At 37.5% G+C, this 20,143-nt stretch overlaps 1 protein-coding gene across 11 annotated transcripts in view; it reads left to right on the forward strand.

Moving 5' to 3' along the window:
• Positions 1–20,143, forward strand: part of GATAD2A (GATA zinc finger domain containing 2A) — a 234,882-nt gene that overhangs the window by 128,675 nt on the left and 86,064 nt on the right. For 7 of the 11 annotated variants that reach the window (XM_069086917.1, XM_069086915.1, XM_069086910.1 and 4 more), the window contains one exon: positions 10,118–10,389. The exons of 3 other annotated variants lie outside the window; for them this stretch is intronic. In XM_069086917.1, the coding sequence (XP_068943018.1) occupies positions 10,127–10,389 (263 nt within the window). In that variant the 5' untranslated portion in view covers positions 10,118–10,126. Of the gene's footprint in view, positions 1–9,325; positions 9,791–10,117; positions 10,390–20,143 lie in introns of those variants that run through there. One more of the 11 variants, XM_069086909.1, reaches the window with a different exon arrangement.

The raw sequence follows: 20,143 nt of genomic DNA on the forward strand, positions 1-20,143 counted from the left end.
ATGTGAAAAGGGAGACTTGAGTTTTTGTGGAGGGGAAAATAGACTATGGGTAAAAACAATGTGAGATAACAAGCCACAACAATCATAGCTGAAAATACCATATTTTGAGTGATTACATAAAAAAGGAGTAAAATGGATGACTCATTCAAGACCAGTGTTAGGATATCCTCATTTTGAAATCATGTGTCATCTTTGGAATTTCTTTTGACAAGAATTAAAGTATACTTTTACATTTATATAAAATGGAGAAAAAAGATCATTGCTAACTTTGGATAGAACAGGTTTGGTTGAGTGATGAGGTCAGAAGTCAGATTGCATAGGGTTGAGAGAATAGATTGTATTGATAAGAATCTTCTTAATGAGTTTTGGACATAAAGAGGATAGATATAGGAAGATAGCTAGCAGAGATGGTTGTATCAAGTCAAGGTTTTTTTAAGGAGGAGAGAAATACAGGAATTTCAGTAGGCATCAGGGAAGGAGACTATAGATAGGGAGAGATTGAAAGTATGAGAGAATGGGGGAATGATAGTGGAGGAGATGGGAATCAGAAGTGCCTGTTCAGTGGTTTACCTTGACAAGAAGGGCCAGTCCAGTGCCTCTTCCTGTGAGAACCAAGTGAAAAATGAAATAGTAGAGGAAAATGTCTAAGGTGATATAAGATGGGAGGTTAGAAGGGGGAGTTCGTGATGAACACCCTTAATTTTTTTGTATGATATAAAGACCTCTGCTAAGAAGATAGGGGAAGAAGGGTGTAATGGGAGACTTTAGGAAGAGACTAAGAGGTTTGGAATAGTTGAAAGTACTGTCATGTTACTTCCCCTAAGTCTTCTCTAGGCCAAATATCACCAGTTCTTTCTGGTAATTTTTCAAATCTCGACATACTCTAGCTTGTTGATATCCTTCTAAAAACATGGTGCCCAGAAATGAATAAGGAACAGTATGACATGACTAAGTCAGAGGTCTGTGAAACTGTCTTTTCCTTTATTCTGGGTGCCATGCTTCTATTAATGTACCTAAGATAAAGTCAGGGTATGTGCTTTTTTTTTTTGCTGTTAATTTACACCATTGACTTTTTTTAAATAATTTTTTTTGTTTTTATTAATTTGTTTGTTTACTTTTAGTTTACAGGATTCAGTTCCACAATCCCTTGAGTTTCAAATTTTTTTGGCCCCCCCCCCCCCCGCCCATGGTGGCATGCAATAAAAGTATAAGATCTGCAAATACTTCCACATTAGACAAATAAAGGGAAACTGGAAGGGAGGAGGAAGGTGGAGCAAGGGGTGCTTTCTCAGAGGCAAGGCTGCTATTGAGGGTGCAAAGTCCAGAATTAAATTGAGCAGGGATGGAAGCAGGTTCCTTCCGAATTGGCATTGGTGGTAAGGAAGTTAGTTACCAGTCAGGAGAGAACAGGCCTGGTGAGGGGGGTGGGGGGCGGGGGAGGCGGGGAGGGAAGGAAGGGTTGGGGATGGTGGTTGTGTTGCAAGAGTTAGGAAAGCTGTGATCAGGGCAAATTACTTCACCTTTTTGAACTCCAGTTTCTTCATCTCTTACATGAGGATAATATTATTTATATCTCAGTGGGTTGTTGTGAAACTCAAATAAGATAAAATACTTAAAAGATTTGAAAGGGGGCAGCTAGGTGGCAGTGAATAGAGCATCAGCCCAGAAGTCAGGAGGACCTGACTTCATCGTCATACACTTGACACTTAACTAGCTGTGTGACCTTGGGCAAGTTACTTAACCCCAACTGCCTTGCCTTTCCCCTGAAGAAAAAAAAAGAGATTTGAAAAGCACTATTTAATAATATTTTAAAAATTGGACCTCAGTTTGATGGAAATGTTTTCCCTAAGCACCTCTTTCTTATACCAAGAGTTTTGAAACGATTGACCTATACATATCTATTTAATTCTTATGTTTCAGCCCTGAAAAATCTATTATTATTGTGCCAGGAATCTTAGTTCTTTAGTGGGGAAGAAAAGGGCAATATTCATAGTTTAATATTAATAATACCATAGGATATTTTTCATAGGATTTTTTTTCTTCAGATTTCATTCCTTAAATGGCTTTTCTCCCTTAAGGATTTGACTTTTTCAATTCTCTCTGGATTAATGTCAGTAGTCACCATAGATGCCAAATGATAGGTTGGTGGTAGGCATACAGGTGTGTCTGGTTACTCCCTACTTTGCTTTTGGATGCATTTCATTTGGGCTATAACACTTGGTACTGCCTAGGGGGAGAGGAAAAGACAACCACTAGTGGAAAATTTATGTCAGGTTTTACCCAACTTAAACACTAAGGCAACAAATGTATTTCCATGGAAGGGAGTCAAACATAGCAGTGACCTTGGGGGACCTTGAACCAGTGGGAGGTAGAAACAGTCGCAGAAGTAGTGCTGTTTCCAAAGAGACACTGGAGCTCTCTGTACTCTACCAAGTTGTGTAGCATGGCTGGACTGTGAGCAGCTTTGTACCTGCAGAGGTCATCATCTCTCTTTTGTTCACACACTTAAAATGACACTGATTTATGAAAATATTTATAATTCTCGTGTATAGAGGAGAATGTCTATGTATGGGTTGTACTAGAGAGTGATTTATCTGGGGAGGTATTTTGGGGTGGCAGGTGAGAGGGCTAGCTCAATTCCTCTCTACTTGAATTGGCAGAGTTCCAGTTACTTCTACTTCATAATAAACTCTTGGCATTGTCTTTATTAAAGGGTTTAGTTCTTTCACCTGTGCTGGAGAAACTGGAAAGAAAAATTATTACTCAGATAACTAAAATGGAAATTGTCAAGTCTTTATTTAATGATGGTATAGTGACAGGAACACTTTTAAGTACCAACTCCATGACTTAATAGCTTTGTGACCTTTGGGAAATAATTTTTTTCCATTCTGAGCCTCAGTTTTCTAATTTGCAGAATGGAAATAATAATAATTGATCATAGTTATTGTCAAGAAATTGCTATATAAATGTGAAATATTATGTCATTGCTATGTACCCAGCACTAAGTTAGATTCTGGATAGGGGTGAATAGATAAACAATAAAGTAAATATAAGACCATGACCTTAATCTGGCATATGATGTAGTTAAAGGGGCAAAAGTTAGATATACAAAATAGATTGTATACATGAAGACACAGTCCTGAAAAGAAGCCTACATATAAAATTGCACTTTTGTAAGGGACCTGAAGAGTTTCTCTTCTTTTTTTTTTCTTTTTGGAGAGCAATTGGGATTAAGTGACTTAGGTCACATGGCTAGTAAATGTGTTATATCGGAGGCCGAATTTGAACTCAGGTCCTCCTGACTCCAGGGCCGGTACTCTATTCACTGCAATACCTAGCCACCCCTAGAAGTTTCTCTTCTAAAGCCTTCATTTTCATGAGTACTACTATGCCATATATTTGGGATATAGAGAAAGGTAAAAACACAGTCTTTACAAGAAACCTCTCAAGCTTATATTCTAATTTGGGAGACATGTAAACCAGCTGTGATGTATACAGTGTCACTGGGAGTTAATCTCAGAGAAAAGTCATTCATATGGGAATGGGGAAAAGAGCCAGAAGTAGGAAGTTAGAAAGGGGAACTTTCTAAGCAGGGGCAGGGGTATCACCTGAGATGCAGTATCCTGTGCAAGGACCATCCAGAAGGCCAGGGGGAAAGGTTGTTAAGGGTTTTAAATGCCAAAATAAAGATTTTTTTTTAAACTTAATCTTAGAAGTAATAGGAAGCCACTAGGATATATCATTAAGGAGAGGGGTAACAGATTTAGGAAAATTGCTTTAGCAACTGTAGGATTGGAGTAAGGAAACACTTGAGTCAGGGATACCAATTTAGTAAGTTAGTACAATAGTCCAAGTCTGAAGGGATGAGCGCCCCCCCCCCCATTTTAAAAATGTCTTTGGGATATAGACCTGGTAGTGGTATTGCTGAATCAAAGGGTATGCACAGTTTTATATAGCCCTTTGAGCATAGTTCCAAATTGCTCTCCAGAATGATTGGATCAGTTCACAGCTCCACCAGCAGTATATTAGTGAGTGACCTTTTTTTATTCCTTCCCTTCCCCTCTGTTTTCCTCTCCTCTTCCCCTTCGCTCCATCTCTTCCTTCTATTTTTCTGTCTTTCTCTCTTATCCTCCCTCACTTTCCCAAATCACCATTCCCCTTTAGAAGAAAGAGAAAAACAATACAGGAAAAAAAGACAAAAAGAAAAAGAAAAAACACTTATTGTAATAAATGTGCATAGACAAAACAAACTCTCACATTGGCTGTTTCTAAAAACGTGCATCTCATTTTGCATCTCGAGTTCATATTTTTTGTGGGGGGGGTCAGAAGATAAGTAGCAGGCTTCTTCACTAGTCCTCTAGAATCATGGTTGATCATTTCATTGATCAGAATTCTCAAGTCTTTCAAAATTATTTTCCTTTATCATGTTGTTATTGTATAAATTCTACAACTAGATCTGATCACTCATATAGGTTTTCCCAGATTTCTCTGAATTTGAGAAGTGATCATTTATAAAGAAAGCCAAGAGGGGAAGCATTGTCACAAAAACTCGTAAGAGATTATGTCTATTGGCCAACAGTTTCAGATGCTGCCAGAAGTCAAGAAGGTTGAGAAATAAGAAGCTATCAGATATGACAATTAAGAAATTATTGGTAACTTTGAAAGAAGGAATCTCAGTTGAATGATAAGAAGCCAGATTACAGAGGGTTTTGAAGACAGTGAGGAAAGTGGAAGTGGCAAAGAAAATATATGTAGCTTTTTTTTTTTTAATGGACGAGAAGGGAATGAGTGCTATAATCTTCAGGACAGGGACAGTGTCTAAATATATGCATACATTGAGGGCAGCTAGGTGGCTCACTGGACCTGGAGTCAGGAGGACCTGAGTTCGGTTCCAGCCTCAGACACTTAACACCCACACAAAAAAACTAGCCATGTAACGTTGGGCAAGTTACTTAACCCCAATTGCCCTCCAAAAGGCAAAAAAATATATATATGCATACATTCATGGATTTTGGAGATGGACAGAACCTTAGAGATGCATATAATCCTCCTTCATTTTAAAGATGAGGAAATTTAAGACTCAAAGAATTTTGAATGAGGAAGACGTATTGTAAAATTTAGGGTAGGTCAAAGGTTTTTTGGATGTTTTTTGTATCCTTGGGGCACAATGCTTCCCACATAGCTTGTATTTAACAAATGCTTATTTAACTGATTTTTCATGGGAGAAGGTTGGGACTTGAGCTAGACTTTGAAGGTTTCATAGAACTTGGATAAGCATTATAGCATGACCAAAAATTGAGAGCCATGAGGGATAGTGGTGTGTTTAAGACACTGTAAGTTAGTCTGGCTGACTTGAAAGAGGAAGACCTACTTTAGAGTGGAGTTAGTCAGTAAATAAACATTTATTAAGTGCCTCCTACATGTAAGGCCCTGTGCTAAGAGCTGGGGAGTACAAAGAAAGGTAAAAGGCAGTCCCTACTCTTGACATCACAGTATAATGGAGGGAAAACATAAAAATAACATTGGATGTACAGATTTATACAAGATAAATTGGAAAAGCAACAGACACTAGAATTAAGAGGGCTGGAAAAAAAGTCTTCTTGTAGAGGAAGATAAAGGTATCAGATTTTGCAAGGCTTTCAGTGACAATTTGGCTTGGTAGTAGAGAGCTATCAAAAGTTTTAAAAGCAAATAAGTGACATGGAATTGTCATCCTTTGCTATAGTCATTTTTAAAATTTTGTGGTTTCTATTTTCATAGCATTTCTCCTATAAATCCCTTTCTCTCTACTCAGAAAGCCGCCATACTAGTTCAGGTCCTTATCATCTCTTGCTTGGGCTATTGGGGGGTGAGGGAGTGGCAAGACAATCAGTGTTACGTGACTTGTCCATGGTCACACAGCTTGTAAGTGTCAAGTGTCTGAGGCCAAATTTGAATTCAAGCCCTCCTGACCCTAGTGCAGGTGCTCTATCCATTTCACCACCTAGCTGCCCCTTTGCTTGGGTTCTTGGAACATATTCCTGAGTGGCCCCTCTGCCTCAAGTCTCTCCCCACTCCAATGTTTCTTCCACACTGCCTCAAATTATTTTCCTGAAGTCCTGTTGAGCCCTGTCATGTCTCCTTAATATACTCTAGTGAGTCTCTGTTATTGCTAGGGTCAAAAATAAACTCCTTTGTTTAACATTTAAAGCCCTCACAACCTGGACTACCTTTTTACTCTATTTCAGTCTCTTTGTTATCCAGTCAAACTAACCTTCTTACTTTCTCATATGTGATATGACATTTCCCCTGTAAGTTTGCCTTCCCCTTACTCTTAAAAGTCTGTTTTATACGTTATCTCTCCCATTAGAATGTAAACTTCTTGAGGGCAGAGACTGTTTTTACTTTTTCCTAGTATCTTCTGAGCTTAGTACGGTGCCTGTCACACGTTAAGTGTTTTATAAATGATATGCTTTTGACATGCCTTTGTACTAGCTGTGCCACTTGCCTTGTAATACCCTTTTTCAGTTTTGTCTCTATAGCATCCTTCTAAATTCAATTCAAGAGCCTCTTAAGGGGCGGCCAGGTAGCACAGCAAGTAAGAGCACCGGCTTCAGTGTTGAGAAGACCTGGAGATCGAATCCCGGGCTCAGACACTTAGCACCCACCCAGAAACACCTGGCCATGTAACCTTGAGCAAGTTACTTAACCCCGATTCCTTAAAAAAATAAAAACAAAATAAAAACAAAAGAACCTCTTAAAACCCTTTCTTATCTCTATAGCTGCTATTACCCACTCTTTACCAAGTTACCTTGTTAAGTGTATAATGATATATGAAATAGTTCATATTGTTCACATTTTCTTCTCTGATAAAATGTAAAACTCTGATTGTAAGGATTGCTTATTTTTTATCTATGAATAAAAAAAAAAACCTGGTGCAATGCCTGTCACTTATTGCTTATTGGCTGTTTGATTGATAGGTCGATTGCAAACAAAGTTTTAGATTGATTAATCCTAGAGGGACAGATTCAAGGGTTCTTAGTATAAGCAAGTATTCCTGACTTCTCATTTCATTTTTTTTTAGCACCTTTATAAACCCAAAAGAATATTTGGGAGAGATGAAAGAAGCACATATCGAAGAATCTGAAGTTGTTGCTCAAATATCCATTAAGAACCCTGTTGGATGTATGAATTTTTGTGAGAATTTCGATTCTAGTGATAGTTTCCCCTCAAAATATTAAAAATAAAATGATGTGGGTATCAAAAAATTTATTTCATGTGGTCCTTTTTCAGCTTGAAAATTAGCTCCTCAGTTTTGCATCATTTTCACAAAACCTGTTTTAGCTCAGAGGTATTCTTTATACTGATTTCTAAGTCTTTAGGGATATAGTTAATATATATAAGATAGTGTCCAAAATTTCTTCTTTGTGGTTCTGTGAATTGAATTGCCTTTTTAATCCAAAGAACCATTTTCTCTTTTTTAAGTCTGAATGATACGGTAAATTGTGTTCAATAAAAATGAGTTTATTTTTTTTTTAAAGTTTATGTCAGTGCTGCGTTTGGTATTATTATTATTATTATCATCATCATCACTCCCTGTTGAATTACCCCAGTGATAGAGCCCTTCCTAGTAACAAAGTACAGTTAAGCAAATTTATGACTACATATGCCTCATTTCATGCCAAAAATCTCTTGCCTCTACAGAGAAAAGGGAGACATGATTCATCATTAATTCTCTGAAGTCATGATTTGTCACTGTAATTATCAGGCCACAATAATTTGACTTCTGAATTTATTTTTCCAAATGTTACATAGTGTGTTCATATAGTCAGTGATAATAATTGATGGAGGACAGACATCTCCAAAGATCAATCCAGCCTTCTCTCTCCCATTTCTAATACTTTTTCAGCTACAACTCACACACAAAAATTATCTTTCTGATTCTGTTTGAGATCGGTACTGCTTAAGTGGGTTATGTGTTTAACTGAAAGAGGAATGGTATAACCAGTTCCCAAAGTACAACCTGATTCTCATTTAGTTCCTTGTAAAATGAGGTTATCCTTTATATTGCTTCATTAATGTTAGGTCCCTGAAAGTTCTTATCATAAGCAATATGGTACCATCGTTCAAAGACAGTATGAAAAAAGCACTGGCTTTTGGGGGTCTGATGTCCTGAGTTTAAAAGGCCTAACTCTGCTGTTTGATGTTTTTGTTTTTTTATATTAGCTATTTGACTTTAGGCGAAATCATAGAATCTTTGATTTGGAGTTGGAAGTAATGTCCCCGTTATTGAGTAATAGTTGTTGTTCCCCATCATTCCACGTTTTACAGATGAGCAAGCTGAGACACAGGCAAAGTCAGTTTTTCAGGACCTTTGTTTTCTGATCTGTAAAATGAGCAGTGTTCAAGCTAACTATGTAAATAGTACTCAGAAGTGAACCAGTTTGTACAGTAACTTTATGGTCTTTTATATTGTCATGTCATCATATAGCTCCTGGAGAGAAGCCTGCTGTTAATGAAGAAAGGGTGGTAGTCAGGATTGTATTAGTAAAGCTATGGGTTGGCATTGGGAAGGTGGATGGGGCTTATGGCAAATTTTAGAGGTAGAATGGGAAAAAGGAACCAGTGGAACAAAGTTTGTTTTTGTTTGTTTGTTTTTGGCTTAACTTCCGGCGTTATTTTCTCCCTTTGAGAAAGCATCATATCTGGCCTTTATTTTTATTCACATATGTCCCTTTTTAAATTAACAAGGGAGCCTTGTATGCCATATAATTGCTGTTTTCCTAAATAGGAAAAGTTAAACTCAGTAAAGCTAAGAAATTATGACCTTTTGGATTTTGGATTACTGAAGTAATGGCATAGAGTGTTTTCCTCTCAAGATATCCCTTTTCTTCAAGTCATTCAGGTGACTTATAGGCTTTGTAGTTGATAAGTTGGACAAACTTTCAGTCCTTAATTCTCTGTATCTTGTGCTTCTTAAGACTTGCACTTTCTTAAATATCTATTCTAAATTTATAAAACAAAAATAATGAACCTCTTTTGCCACAGAAAAGTCCAAAACGCCAAAATAGTTAAAATAGTCTTCCTTTGGAATTTTTAGTCAACTGCCCCTTTAAGAGCAGTGATGCTACCCTGCCAGACTTGTGTTTTGGAATGCCAACAACAGTCTTGCATACATACATTGCTGCTGCTGCTGCTGCTGCTACTGCTACTGTGCTGTCGTGTCTCTGTGAGGGTTAACAACACTTCAGCTTGTTGTCTGGAACCGGTTCAGACTGGTTTTCTGGAAAGTGCTTTGTCTCTCAGACTGAATCCTGGGAAGGGTCATGTGGAGCCCAGTGATGTCATGGGATCAAAAACTGACTCAGCTTTTTTCATCTAGATATGTGTGTGATGCAGGTACAAGAAAGTGCCAGAGTGAAATGCCCAAACCTATCCAGCCTAAAAGTTTCAATGACTCTGGAATTGCAGGGGTTAAATATGATCCCAGAGGAGTTGAGCATTTCTTGTGCTCCTAATGGACAAACGGGCCTCATTCATTAAAAGGGAGTAGAAAATATCAACTTGAATATTATCACAATGACAATAGCTTATTTTCTTGTGGAATAGACTGTACAGAAATTTAGAAAGAGCTCTTTTCCTGCAAGATAAGGTAGTTCTTTTCCCCTTCACCTAAGATTCCTGATAACTCACAGCAAATGCAGGTGCTACAGACCTCGCATCCAGAAATTGCAAAGAAATTCAGGTCTAGGTTTCTTGTACTTTATTTGACTTTGAGACTGGAATGCAGAGAGAAGCTGTTTTCTTTTTGGTAAGCAGCCAACTTTCATTTTTTATCTTTGAAGGTTTCTAATTGTGCATTAGGATCCCATACTTACTATTGCTTATCAATTTCTTTTTGCCATAATGATATGGGTGACTAGGAGCCATGGGCAAAGTTTAGAAGAAAGACCTTTTTGAAGAAAGTGAGGGAATTTTATGTTCTTCAGGGACTCCTTGTTTGGCCATAACAACCCTTATCATCATTATGATTGGAGCAAACATTCAAAAAGACAACTTTAAAGAAACAAAAAATAAATAAGATACACACTTGATTTCAGAAAATTTTGAATTTGTCTTTTCCCCCTTCTCTTACTAGAACTTCAGAATGACAGAGGAAGCATGCAGAACACGGAGTCAAAAGCGAGCACTTGAACGTGAAACAACTCTAAATGATGTGGATAGTAAAAAAATAAAGATGGAGAAAGGATTACTAGGATCAGACCACAAGATTGAAGGTGATTTGAAAATGAAGTCTGAGCCAGGAGCAGCCAAGGTCCAAGGATTACTAAAAGGAGGGGAAGTTAAGGCGACTATTAAGGTGGAAGTACAGACAAGTGATGAGCCAGTGGATATGAGTACCTCAAAAAGGTAGGTAGCAACTTAGTCATATGTTCCAGTTTAAATTTTGAATCTGAAAAGCCGAGCTAATAAGGTTCCTATAGCTTTTTACCTTGTTGTTTAATTTTTTTTACATCACCTATATATTCCAATTTCTCTCCTTTCCATAGAGCCATCCCTTATCATAATTAAAAAGAGGAGGAAAAAAAAAACAGTTCAGCAAAATTAAATGACATTGAAAAAATTTCTGAAATTCATTGTGTCATGCCTCCTCTTAGTCTGGGGAGGGGGTGTGTGGAACATGCCTTATTGTATATCTTTTTTGCCAGGCATGATCATTTTAATTTTATAGCATTCAGATTCCTTTGTTTTGTTCTTTCTGTTTACCTTTTTGTAGTCATTGTATATACTGTTTTCTTGGTTCTGTTTATTCTACTTTGCATCAGTTCATATATATCTTCTCATGCTTCTCTATATTAATCACATTCTTTGTTTCTTAAGCATAGCAATTCCCTATTATGTTCATATACCACAATTTATTGAGCCATTCCCTTATCAGTGGGCATGTACTTTGTTTCCAGTTATCTGTTATTACCCAAAAAACATGCTGCTATAAGTATTTAGATGTTATGCAGCCTTTTCTTTTTCTAATTGGAATCCTTTTGGGTATGTGTCTATCAATGGAATCCCTTAAGTTCAAAGATTTGGCTATTTAGCTTTATTCAAGTAATTCTTACTTTACAGAATAGTTTGGGTCAGTCCACAGCTCTATCAACAGTACATTAGTGTGCTTGTCCTTTCCATAATCCCTCTGACATGTACTATCCTCCTCCCTTTTTTTTTTTTCATGTTTGCCAGTTTTCTGGTTTTGACTTGAAACCTCTGAGCTGTTTAGATTTTTGTTTCTCTTAAAAGTTTGTTATTTTTTTGATGACCAACTTTGATAGACTGGACTCTTCTCAACAATGCAGGGATATAAGTCAATCCCAAAAGACGCATGATGGAGAGAAAAACGTGCATCCAGAGAAAGAACTAGAAAGAACTAAATTTATATCCAGGTGGAAGCAAAATACCTGATCTTTTTTGTTCTCTTATTTGATTTTATGTCCTCTATACCATTTTTCATCCCAGCTGGTACAATCCATCCTTATAACCTGACCATTGTATAATGTGAAAGTATTTACAGATCCTATACTTGATTATAAGACGCCATGGGGGGAGGAGGGGAGGGAGGGGGACAAAATGTGAAATTCAAGGAATTGTGGAATTGAATCCTGTAAATTAAAAGGAAACAAACAAATTTTAAAAAAAAGAAAAAAAAGTTTGTTATTTTTCTTTGAAAATTGTTTGTGTACTTTGACCTCTTTTATCTATTGATACTGACGGGCCTTTGGTCTTATTTCTTTTACTTACATATATACCTTTGATATCAGAGCCTTGTTAGAGATATTTAATACAGATTTTTCTCCCAAATGAATGTGATATAAAAGCAAAAGACATGGATTAAAATTGTTTTTAAAATGTGATGGCAGTAATTTGAAGAAATTTTTGCCATGTTTGTCTTCCTTTAAAGGTCAAATGATAGCTGCATGTATATAAAATGTAGTTCAGTCTCCTGGCTGGTGATGAATGTGAAAGGTTTGAGTAATGCCACTGTTTTCAGCTCTCAGAAAAAAAGCAGTGTTATTTGAAAGAACTTAACTCAAGGTGAATAGCAATATCACCTCAGTAACAGGTTTAGCACTATTGCCAATGGGATACTTTATAGTCAGAAAAAATAATGGTAAATTTTATTTTGAGAAACAAAATAATCTAGAATATCACGGGAAACAGTGATAAAAAGAAGTAATGAAGAGAAAATTATATATATATATATCTAGACCTCTGCCTCAAAATTGTTATTTTAAAATAGTAAGAATCAAAACTATTTAGTACTGGGAAAAAGTAGAAAAATAGATCAATAGAATAGTCCAGTAAAATATATATTAAGCACCCATTATGTGTCAGGCACTGTGCTAAGCACTAAGTACAGATATGAAAAGAGATAGTCATTATTCCCCCTTCCCTCCCCCAAACTTCCCATTACTGTCAAAGGCAACATCATCATCCTAGGTTCCTAGGTTCATACTTGAGGTATCATCCTCAACTTCTCATCTTTTCTTATTCCCCCATGTCCAATCATGTCAATCCAAGGCTTATCAATTTCACCTTTGCAGCATCTTTTAGCTGGGCCATCTCCAGTTTTCCTGATCTATATCTGGTCACTGGACCCAGATGTCTCCAGAGGAGAAAATGAGATTGGTGACTTTGCACGACCCTCCCTCACTTAAATTCAATTCACTTGCAAGTCATGGCATCATCTTTTTGATGTCATGGTCCTCTTTGAGAATGAAGGACAAACCATACAACCTGTAGCATCTCTCAACTGTACTGCTTCTCTCTTCTGATACTGCCACCACCTTGGTGTAGACCTTCATCACTTCATGCCTGTACTATTGCAGTACCCTTTTGGTAAATCTGCTTGTTTTAAGTTTCTCTTCACTCCAGTTCATTCCCCATTCAGCCACCAAAGTAATTTTCCTGAAGTGCAGATCCAGCCTATACTACTGTCAACCTCTATCCCCCCCACTCAATAAACTAACTCGCTGTCACCTCTGTGATAAGATATAATATTCTCTGTTTGGTATTAGAAGCTCTTCATAACTTAGCCTCCCCAAACTCCTCCCACCTTTCCAAGTCCTACACTTTACTCCTTAGTGTAAATAACTTTACTCATAGACTCTTTTTTTTTTTTTTAGCAATCGGGGTTAAGTAACTTGCTCAAGGTTACACGGCCAGTTATTTCTGGGTGTGGTGCTGAGTGTCTGAGCCCGGGATTCGATCTCCAGGTCGTCCCAACACTGGAGCCGGTTCTCTTACTCACTGAGCCACCTGGCCACCCCTAAGCAATGGGGGTTAAGTAACTTGCTCAAGGTTACACGGCCAGGTGTTTCTGGGTGGGTGCTAAGTGTCTGAGCCCGGGATGCAATCTCCAGGTCTTCTCAACACTGGAGCCGGTGCTCTTACTTGCTGTGCTACCTGGCCGCTCCACTCATAGACTCTTTGATCCATTGACATTGGCCTCTTTGCTGTTCCTTGAACAAGACATTCCATCTCTTGGCCCTGGACATCTTCTCTTGCTGACCGCCATACCTGGAATGCTCTCCTTCCTCATCTTCACCTTCTAACTTCCTCAGTTCCCTTCAAGTTCCAAATAAAATCTGATCTTGTATAGGAGAATTTTTACCTCTTCTAATTCTAGTGTCTTTCCTCCCAATTATTTTCTATTTTTCCTGTATTGCTTGTTTATAAATATTTGTTACCTTGCTGTCTTCCACATTAGATTGAGAGCTTCTTGAGGACAAGGACTGTTTTTGTTTTTTGCCACTTTTTCTATCTCTTGTATAGCTGTCTTAACACAGTGCTTGGCACATAATAGATACTTAATGTATGTTTATTGATTGACATAACTAATTTGAGGAGAGAACGTCCTTTATCAACTGGTGAATTAAGGAAGTCCAATGGGAGAAGTGGTACCTTGAGCTGAATCTTGAAGGTATTGATTCTAAAAGACAGAAATGAGAAGGGAGTGCATTTTATGCATGTAGAACAATATTCTGCAAATAGAATTTACAGTTTGGCAGGAATGTGCAGTATGTGAAAATAAGTCTGGAAAGGTAGATTGGTTTCAAATATGGAAGGGCTTAAATTCCTGGGTGAGTTTATATTCTATTCCAGAGGCATTAGGGAGCTATGAAACAGAAAAAGAATATGCTTGCATCTGTACATCAAGAAGATCTTTTTGGCACTTGTGAGTGATGAATTGTAGATGACCAAGACTAAAGGGAGTTTCATTACATTCATTTTTACATTCATTGAGGGTAAGAGGTTATCAGAGCTTAAACTAGGAGGGTGGGCATATGAATGTGGAGAAGGAAGCAGATATTGTGGATGAGAACCAACAAAATGACAATGATTAGCTATGTGGTTGGTTGGAAAGGGGAACATTCAGTGACTCTAAGATGTGAATCTGGGTGAGAATAGAGAACACATCAGAATAAGAGTTTTGTGGTGGACCTATTTTAGGGGGAAAGATGATGAGTTACAGTTGGGACATGTTGAGCTTAAGATGGTAATGATACGTCCTGATGGAAATGTTCGGCAGACAGTTGGTGATGTGAGAATGGAGTACAGGAGTTGATTTTACACTCCTTTAGTGGAGTTCATAATTAAACCCATGGCAGTTGATGAGCTAGCAGTATAGGTAAAAAAGGACATGGAGAAATCCGGATTTGAGAGGGGCAGTGAACTAAAAAAGGATTTAAAAAATAAGTGGTCAGATACGTAGGATAGCCAGAAGAGAATAGTGTTATGAAAAGTGAGAGATTTAAGAGTGCCTTTCAGTAGGGAATAATCAGCAGTACCATGTCTTCTCAATACTGCTTACTAATCCCAGCATGGGGCCTTGAGCTCCTGCATGGTGAGAATTCTTCATAACCAGACTTTGTATCCCCCTTTTTTTTTCTTGCTTTGAAGGTAGCTAAGAACACTTTTTTTATTCTTTGTATTCATTTCAAGCCACAGTTCATTGTAGGCCAGGGGGTAGGAACCTGTGCGTTGAGGTCACATGTGACCCTCTAGGTCCTCAAGTGTGGACCTTTCACTGAATCCAAACTCCACAGAACAAATGACCTTAATAAAAGGATTTGTTTTGTAAAACTTGGACTCAGGTAAAAGGCCACATGTAGCCTTGAGGTCACAGGTTTCCTAGCCTTATATTTCTGTCTTCTATACATGTCTTTTAAAAATCTGATTTGTTAATAACTTTCCTTTGTAATCACATCTATCTCTTTAGAGCACTTCTCCTTTTCCTTCATGGTTGAAGTTATTTGTATATTAGAATTGTGTTCTTGAGAATATGTCTTTGAGCAAACTTTCCCTGTAGATTTGTAGGTCATGGAAGTCTGGCTTTCTCTTTTCTGAACTCTTTGAAATCTACCCTCCCAAACTACATGTAAGACTCTTCCTCATATTTCAATAACTGATTCTGATTACTTTCTCCTCCCACTTAAATAATTTCTACTTTACTAGTCTTATTGATCAGAATAACATTTACTTTGGTTACTTTCCCTGCCTTTTTAAAAATTTTATTTTCATCTAACAAATATCTACCCTCTCTCCCACCACAATATTTTTCTTCCCTCACCTGAAAAAGAAAAACAAAACCTTTGCAACAAATATAGAGTCAAATCATTTCTACATTGGCCATGTCTATAAATGTGTCTTGCTCTGCATGTCTCTTCTGTCACCATCACCCCCTCTGTTCACAAGGTAGGCAGCATTTTATTTTATTTTGGAGGGCAATTGAGGTTAAGTGACTTGCCCAAAGTCACCTGGCTAGTAAGTGTGTCAAGTGTCTGAGGCTGGATTTGAACTCAGGTCCTCCTGACTCCAGGGCTGGTGCTCTATTCACTGCGCCACCTAACCACCCTGAGTAGGAAGCATTTTAAATTATTCTACTGGAATCAGAGTTGAAATTCTGGAATCAGAATTCTCAAGTCTTTCTAAATTGTTCATTTTTACAATGTTCTTGTAGCCTAAATTGTTCTCCTGGTTCTGCCTTCCTCACTCTGCAAAAGTTAAAAGTGATGTTTTCTCCTTCCTCATTTTTATATACATGTACATATATATTCTATTTGTACTGCCTTGATCATGTTCGATAAGTAATCCTTGCCCATTCTTTTCTTCCCTAGTATCATCTTCCCCTCCCCCCTTTTCTTTCTCCTTATGATAAACGTTTGATAAAACGTAACAAAAATCACCCCCCCCAGTCCCTCCAGCTTATTTGTCTTTCTCCCTGTCCCCTGCTAACATCATAATTCTTCAGGGATGTTTATGTCATTTCCCCACCTGCTTCCCATTCCCCAATTAGAATACTTTAGTCTTATAAAGTCTTTTCTGATTACTTTCTTATATTTGCCTTTTTATACTTCTGTTGACTCCCGTGTTTGTATTTCAAAGTTTCTATTGAGTTCCTTTGTTTTGTTTTGTTTGTTTTGCCCTGTAGGATTATACTTAGTCTTGCTGGGTAAGTTATATTCTTGGTTATAAGTCTTTATCTTTTGGAATATAGTATTCTGTTATCAAGTCCTTTTTAGTGGTAGCTGCTAAATCTTGTGTGATTCTAATGTGATTCCTTGGAATTTAAATTCTTTCTGGAAGCTTGAACTATTTTTTTCTTTGACCTAGAAGATTTAGATTGTGGCTGTGACATAGCTAGGAGTCTTCATTTGGCTTTTGGGGTTTGTTTGTTTTTTCAGGAAGTAACTGGATTCTTTCTATTTTCACTTTGCTTTGTGGTTCTAAGAGATCTGGGGAGTTTTTCATAATTTTTTAAAATAAGATCTGTAGACTCTTTTGGGAGTTATGGTTTTTGTGTAATCCTGTGATTATTAAATTATCTCTGTTTTCCAGGTCAGTTGTTTTTGATATATTTCCTAATATTTTCTTCTATGTTTTTCCCCACTTTTTTACTTTAATAGTCTTGTTTTGCAGCATCAGCTTTGTACTTTTCTAATTTTCAAGCAGTCTTTTACTTGTGTAAGCTTTTGTACCTATTGTTCCAAATTGTTAATTCTCTCATTTTTTTCCTCTTCTTTCTGCTATCACTCTCATTTATAATACTATTTTTAAACTCTTACATCATTTCTTCTACAAATTCTAACTGATCTTTTCCCCAAGCTGAGTTTTATTTTGAGGCTTTGTTTGCAGGAATTTAGAAGTTATTCTCTTCTGGGTTTTTTCTTGGGCATTCCTGGTTTCACGATAGCTTTTTTGTTTAGGTGTTTTTCTAGCAATCTGCTCTGGGTAATCTACAGTTCTTAACTTAGCTAGGGACCTTTTCAGGATTGAATCTGTGATCCTGGCCCCTTCCAGAGAACCCATCTGTGTTGCTTTCCTGGACTAGAGATAAGAGTCCTCTGTCTGCTTTGGGTGACTATGCTAGAGGTTTGAGGCAATGGAACATGAATCCAATAAAAAGCTTCTACTGTGTACTAGACCGGCACTTCTTAAACAGTGGGTTATAACCTCACATGGGTCTGACGGGGTCGTGAGTGGAAAAGGTTTAAGAAGCCCTGTACTAGACACTATGCTAGATGCTGGGGATACCAAGCCAGAAATGAAAGAGTCCTTTACCATCAAGGAGCAGAGCTTACATTCTGCTGAGGGGAAGGAAGCAGGATGAGACAGGACAACATATTTTGAGCAAAAATATACAAAGTAGTTTTGCAAGGAACTAATGTTTGGGAACATCAGAAAAGACTTCATGTTTTATTAATCAGTAAGCTACTCATATGAATGTGTGACTATCTGAATGTGTGACTATCATTTTGTTTGATATTTCCTCATTCCTCCCCCCCCCCCTTAAAAAACCCCAAACTCCCAGGGATTCAGATTGATACCTATCCATGCCTGCTCATCCTATGTGAGTCTTGTCTATGACTTTCTTCCCTTAAGTTTTGGGAGGGGGGTAGGAGGAATCTATACTATGTGCATAAGACCATCCCCACTTTTTCCCCTGACATTGAGAGGATACTAAGGACACTGGCTCTCAGCTTATCATCCCTTGCCCTTGCTAAGTGACTGGTCCATCTTTTCTTATCATACATTTCACCGGTGACATTTTTTTACCTGAAGTAAAAGCAATTTCTTAAAGTTCCTCATTGGTTATACAAGCCTGTTTATACCCAGCATGTACCTTTTTGGTGCCATCTTTCTGATATTTGCAGTTTTTGGAGACTTGTATTCCATGACTTGCTACATAAAGCAGCTCCTCTAATTGAAACCCTATGTCTTTGTTTCCGAGAGACATTTGGGATCATTAAACAGGTTCTACAATTTATTAAAAGCAATCCAGTTCTTTTATCCTTCCTCCTGTTTAGCCTTGGGCCCAGTTCTTTGTCTACACTGTTCCAGATATGTAGTACGTACCATTAATGACTTTATTAGTTCGCTGTTTCAATTATCCTTACTCTGTTTTCTTAGATTTATATATTTGACCCTATATTCTCTCCTGAGCTTCAGTCCAACATCACCAACTGCCTATGTTGAGTTTTATGGGCCACAGGAGCCTTAAACTCAGTATGTCCCAAACAGATTTCATTATCTTTTTATTTCTGTCAAGAGTGCCACCATTCTTCCATTCACCCAGATTCACTACATCTATATCATCCCTGACTTCTCACTCTCCTCATGCCATATAGCTGATCACTTCAGAAATTTTATTGATTCTATCTGCACAGCATCTCTGAAATACAACCCTTTCACTCTACTCATAGAGCTACCACCCAAGGGTGTATACTTATTGCCTCTGACCTACTTATTGCACTAACCTCCAAATTTGTTTCCCTGTCTCAAGTTTCTCCCCAATCTAATCTATCCTCTATATAACTCCCTTTTACTTTTTCATTTAACATTCATTTTTTTAAAAAATTCCCAAATTGTCTCCCTCCTTTCTACCCTCCCTCACCCATTGAAAAGGCAAGCAATTATACATGTAAAGTCACGCAAAGCATTTCCACATTGTTACAAAAAATAAAATAAAAAGCAAGAAATATAAAGAAAATGTCAAAAACATGCTTCAATCTGCACACTCTCTGAAGGTGGCTAGTATTTTTAATGGTTCCTTTGGAATAGTCTTGTTTAAGTCTTTCACATTTGATCATTGTTACAATTTTACTGTTCTGTGTACAATGTTCTCCTGGTTCTGCTCTCTTCACTTTGCATGAGTTCATATATGTATTTCCAGGTTTTTCTAAAACCCCTTGTAATTTCTTATAGCACAATTTGTTCAGCTATTCCCCTATTGATGGGCATGCATACATATAGGTCCTTTTCTTTTTATCATTTTTGGTATATAGATTTAGTAGCAGTATTGTTGGATCAAAGGTACATGCACAGCATTATAGCCCTTTGTGCATAGTTCCGATTTGTTCTGAAGAATGCACATAGTTCACAACTCCACCAGCAGTGTCTTAGTGTCCCTATTTTTCCACATCCCTTTCAGCACCTGTCATTTTTCTCTTCTGTCACATCCAGTCTGATAGATGTGAGGTAGTACTTCAGAGTTGTTTGAATTTGCATTTCTCTGATGAGTAGCTCCACATAATTCCCAAAGTGATATTCCTAAAACATAGGTCACATATTGTGTGTGTACATATATGTGTGTGTGTATATATATGCGTGCATGTGTAAATATATATTGTATATATTTAACTTTGTTCGTGTTTCTCGCAGTAATAATTATAGATAACTTTTATATAGCGGCTTGCAAAGTGCTTTAAAAATATTATGTCATTTTATCCTCACAACCACCAGGGTGGGGGGTAGGTGTTCTCATCATACACATTTTGCAAATTAGGAAACAAACTGAAGGAGGTTAAATGATTTGCTCAAAGTCACACAGCTAGTATGTATCTGAGGCTGGAATTCAACTCAGGTCTTCCCAACTCCAAGTTCAGTGCTCTATCCTGGCAGTCTATGCAGAATGCTAGAATGCACACTCCTTGAAAGCAGAGATTGTTGTCTTTAGTTTAGGTCTTTGGATTTTCAACACTAGCACAGTGCCTGACATACATTTTCCTAATGCTGGTGCCTAATACATGCTTGACTACTGACTTTTTTCTCCTGTGAATTACTGAGCATATTTTGTTAATCAGTGATCCCAAATGTTTTGTCCACCAAG

This window comes from Petaurus breviceps, unplaced genomic scaffold, assembly GCF_028583685.1.
Source record: "Petaurus breviceps papuanus isolate PSGF00001 unplaced genomic scaffold, PetGlider_PUasm1.0 180, whole genome shotgun sequence".
Classification (NCBI taxonomy): Eukaryota; Metazoa; Chordata; class Mammalia; order Diprotodontia; family Petauridae; genus Petaurus; species Petaurus breviceps.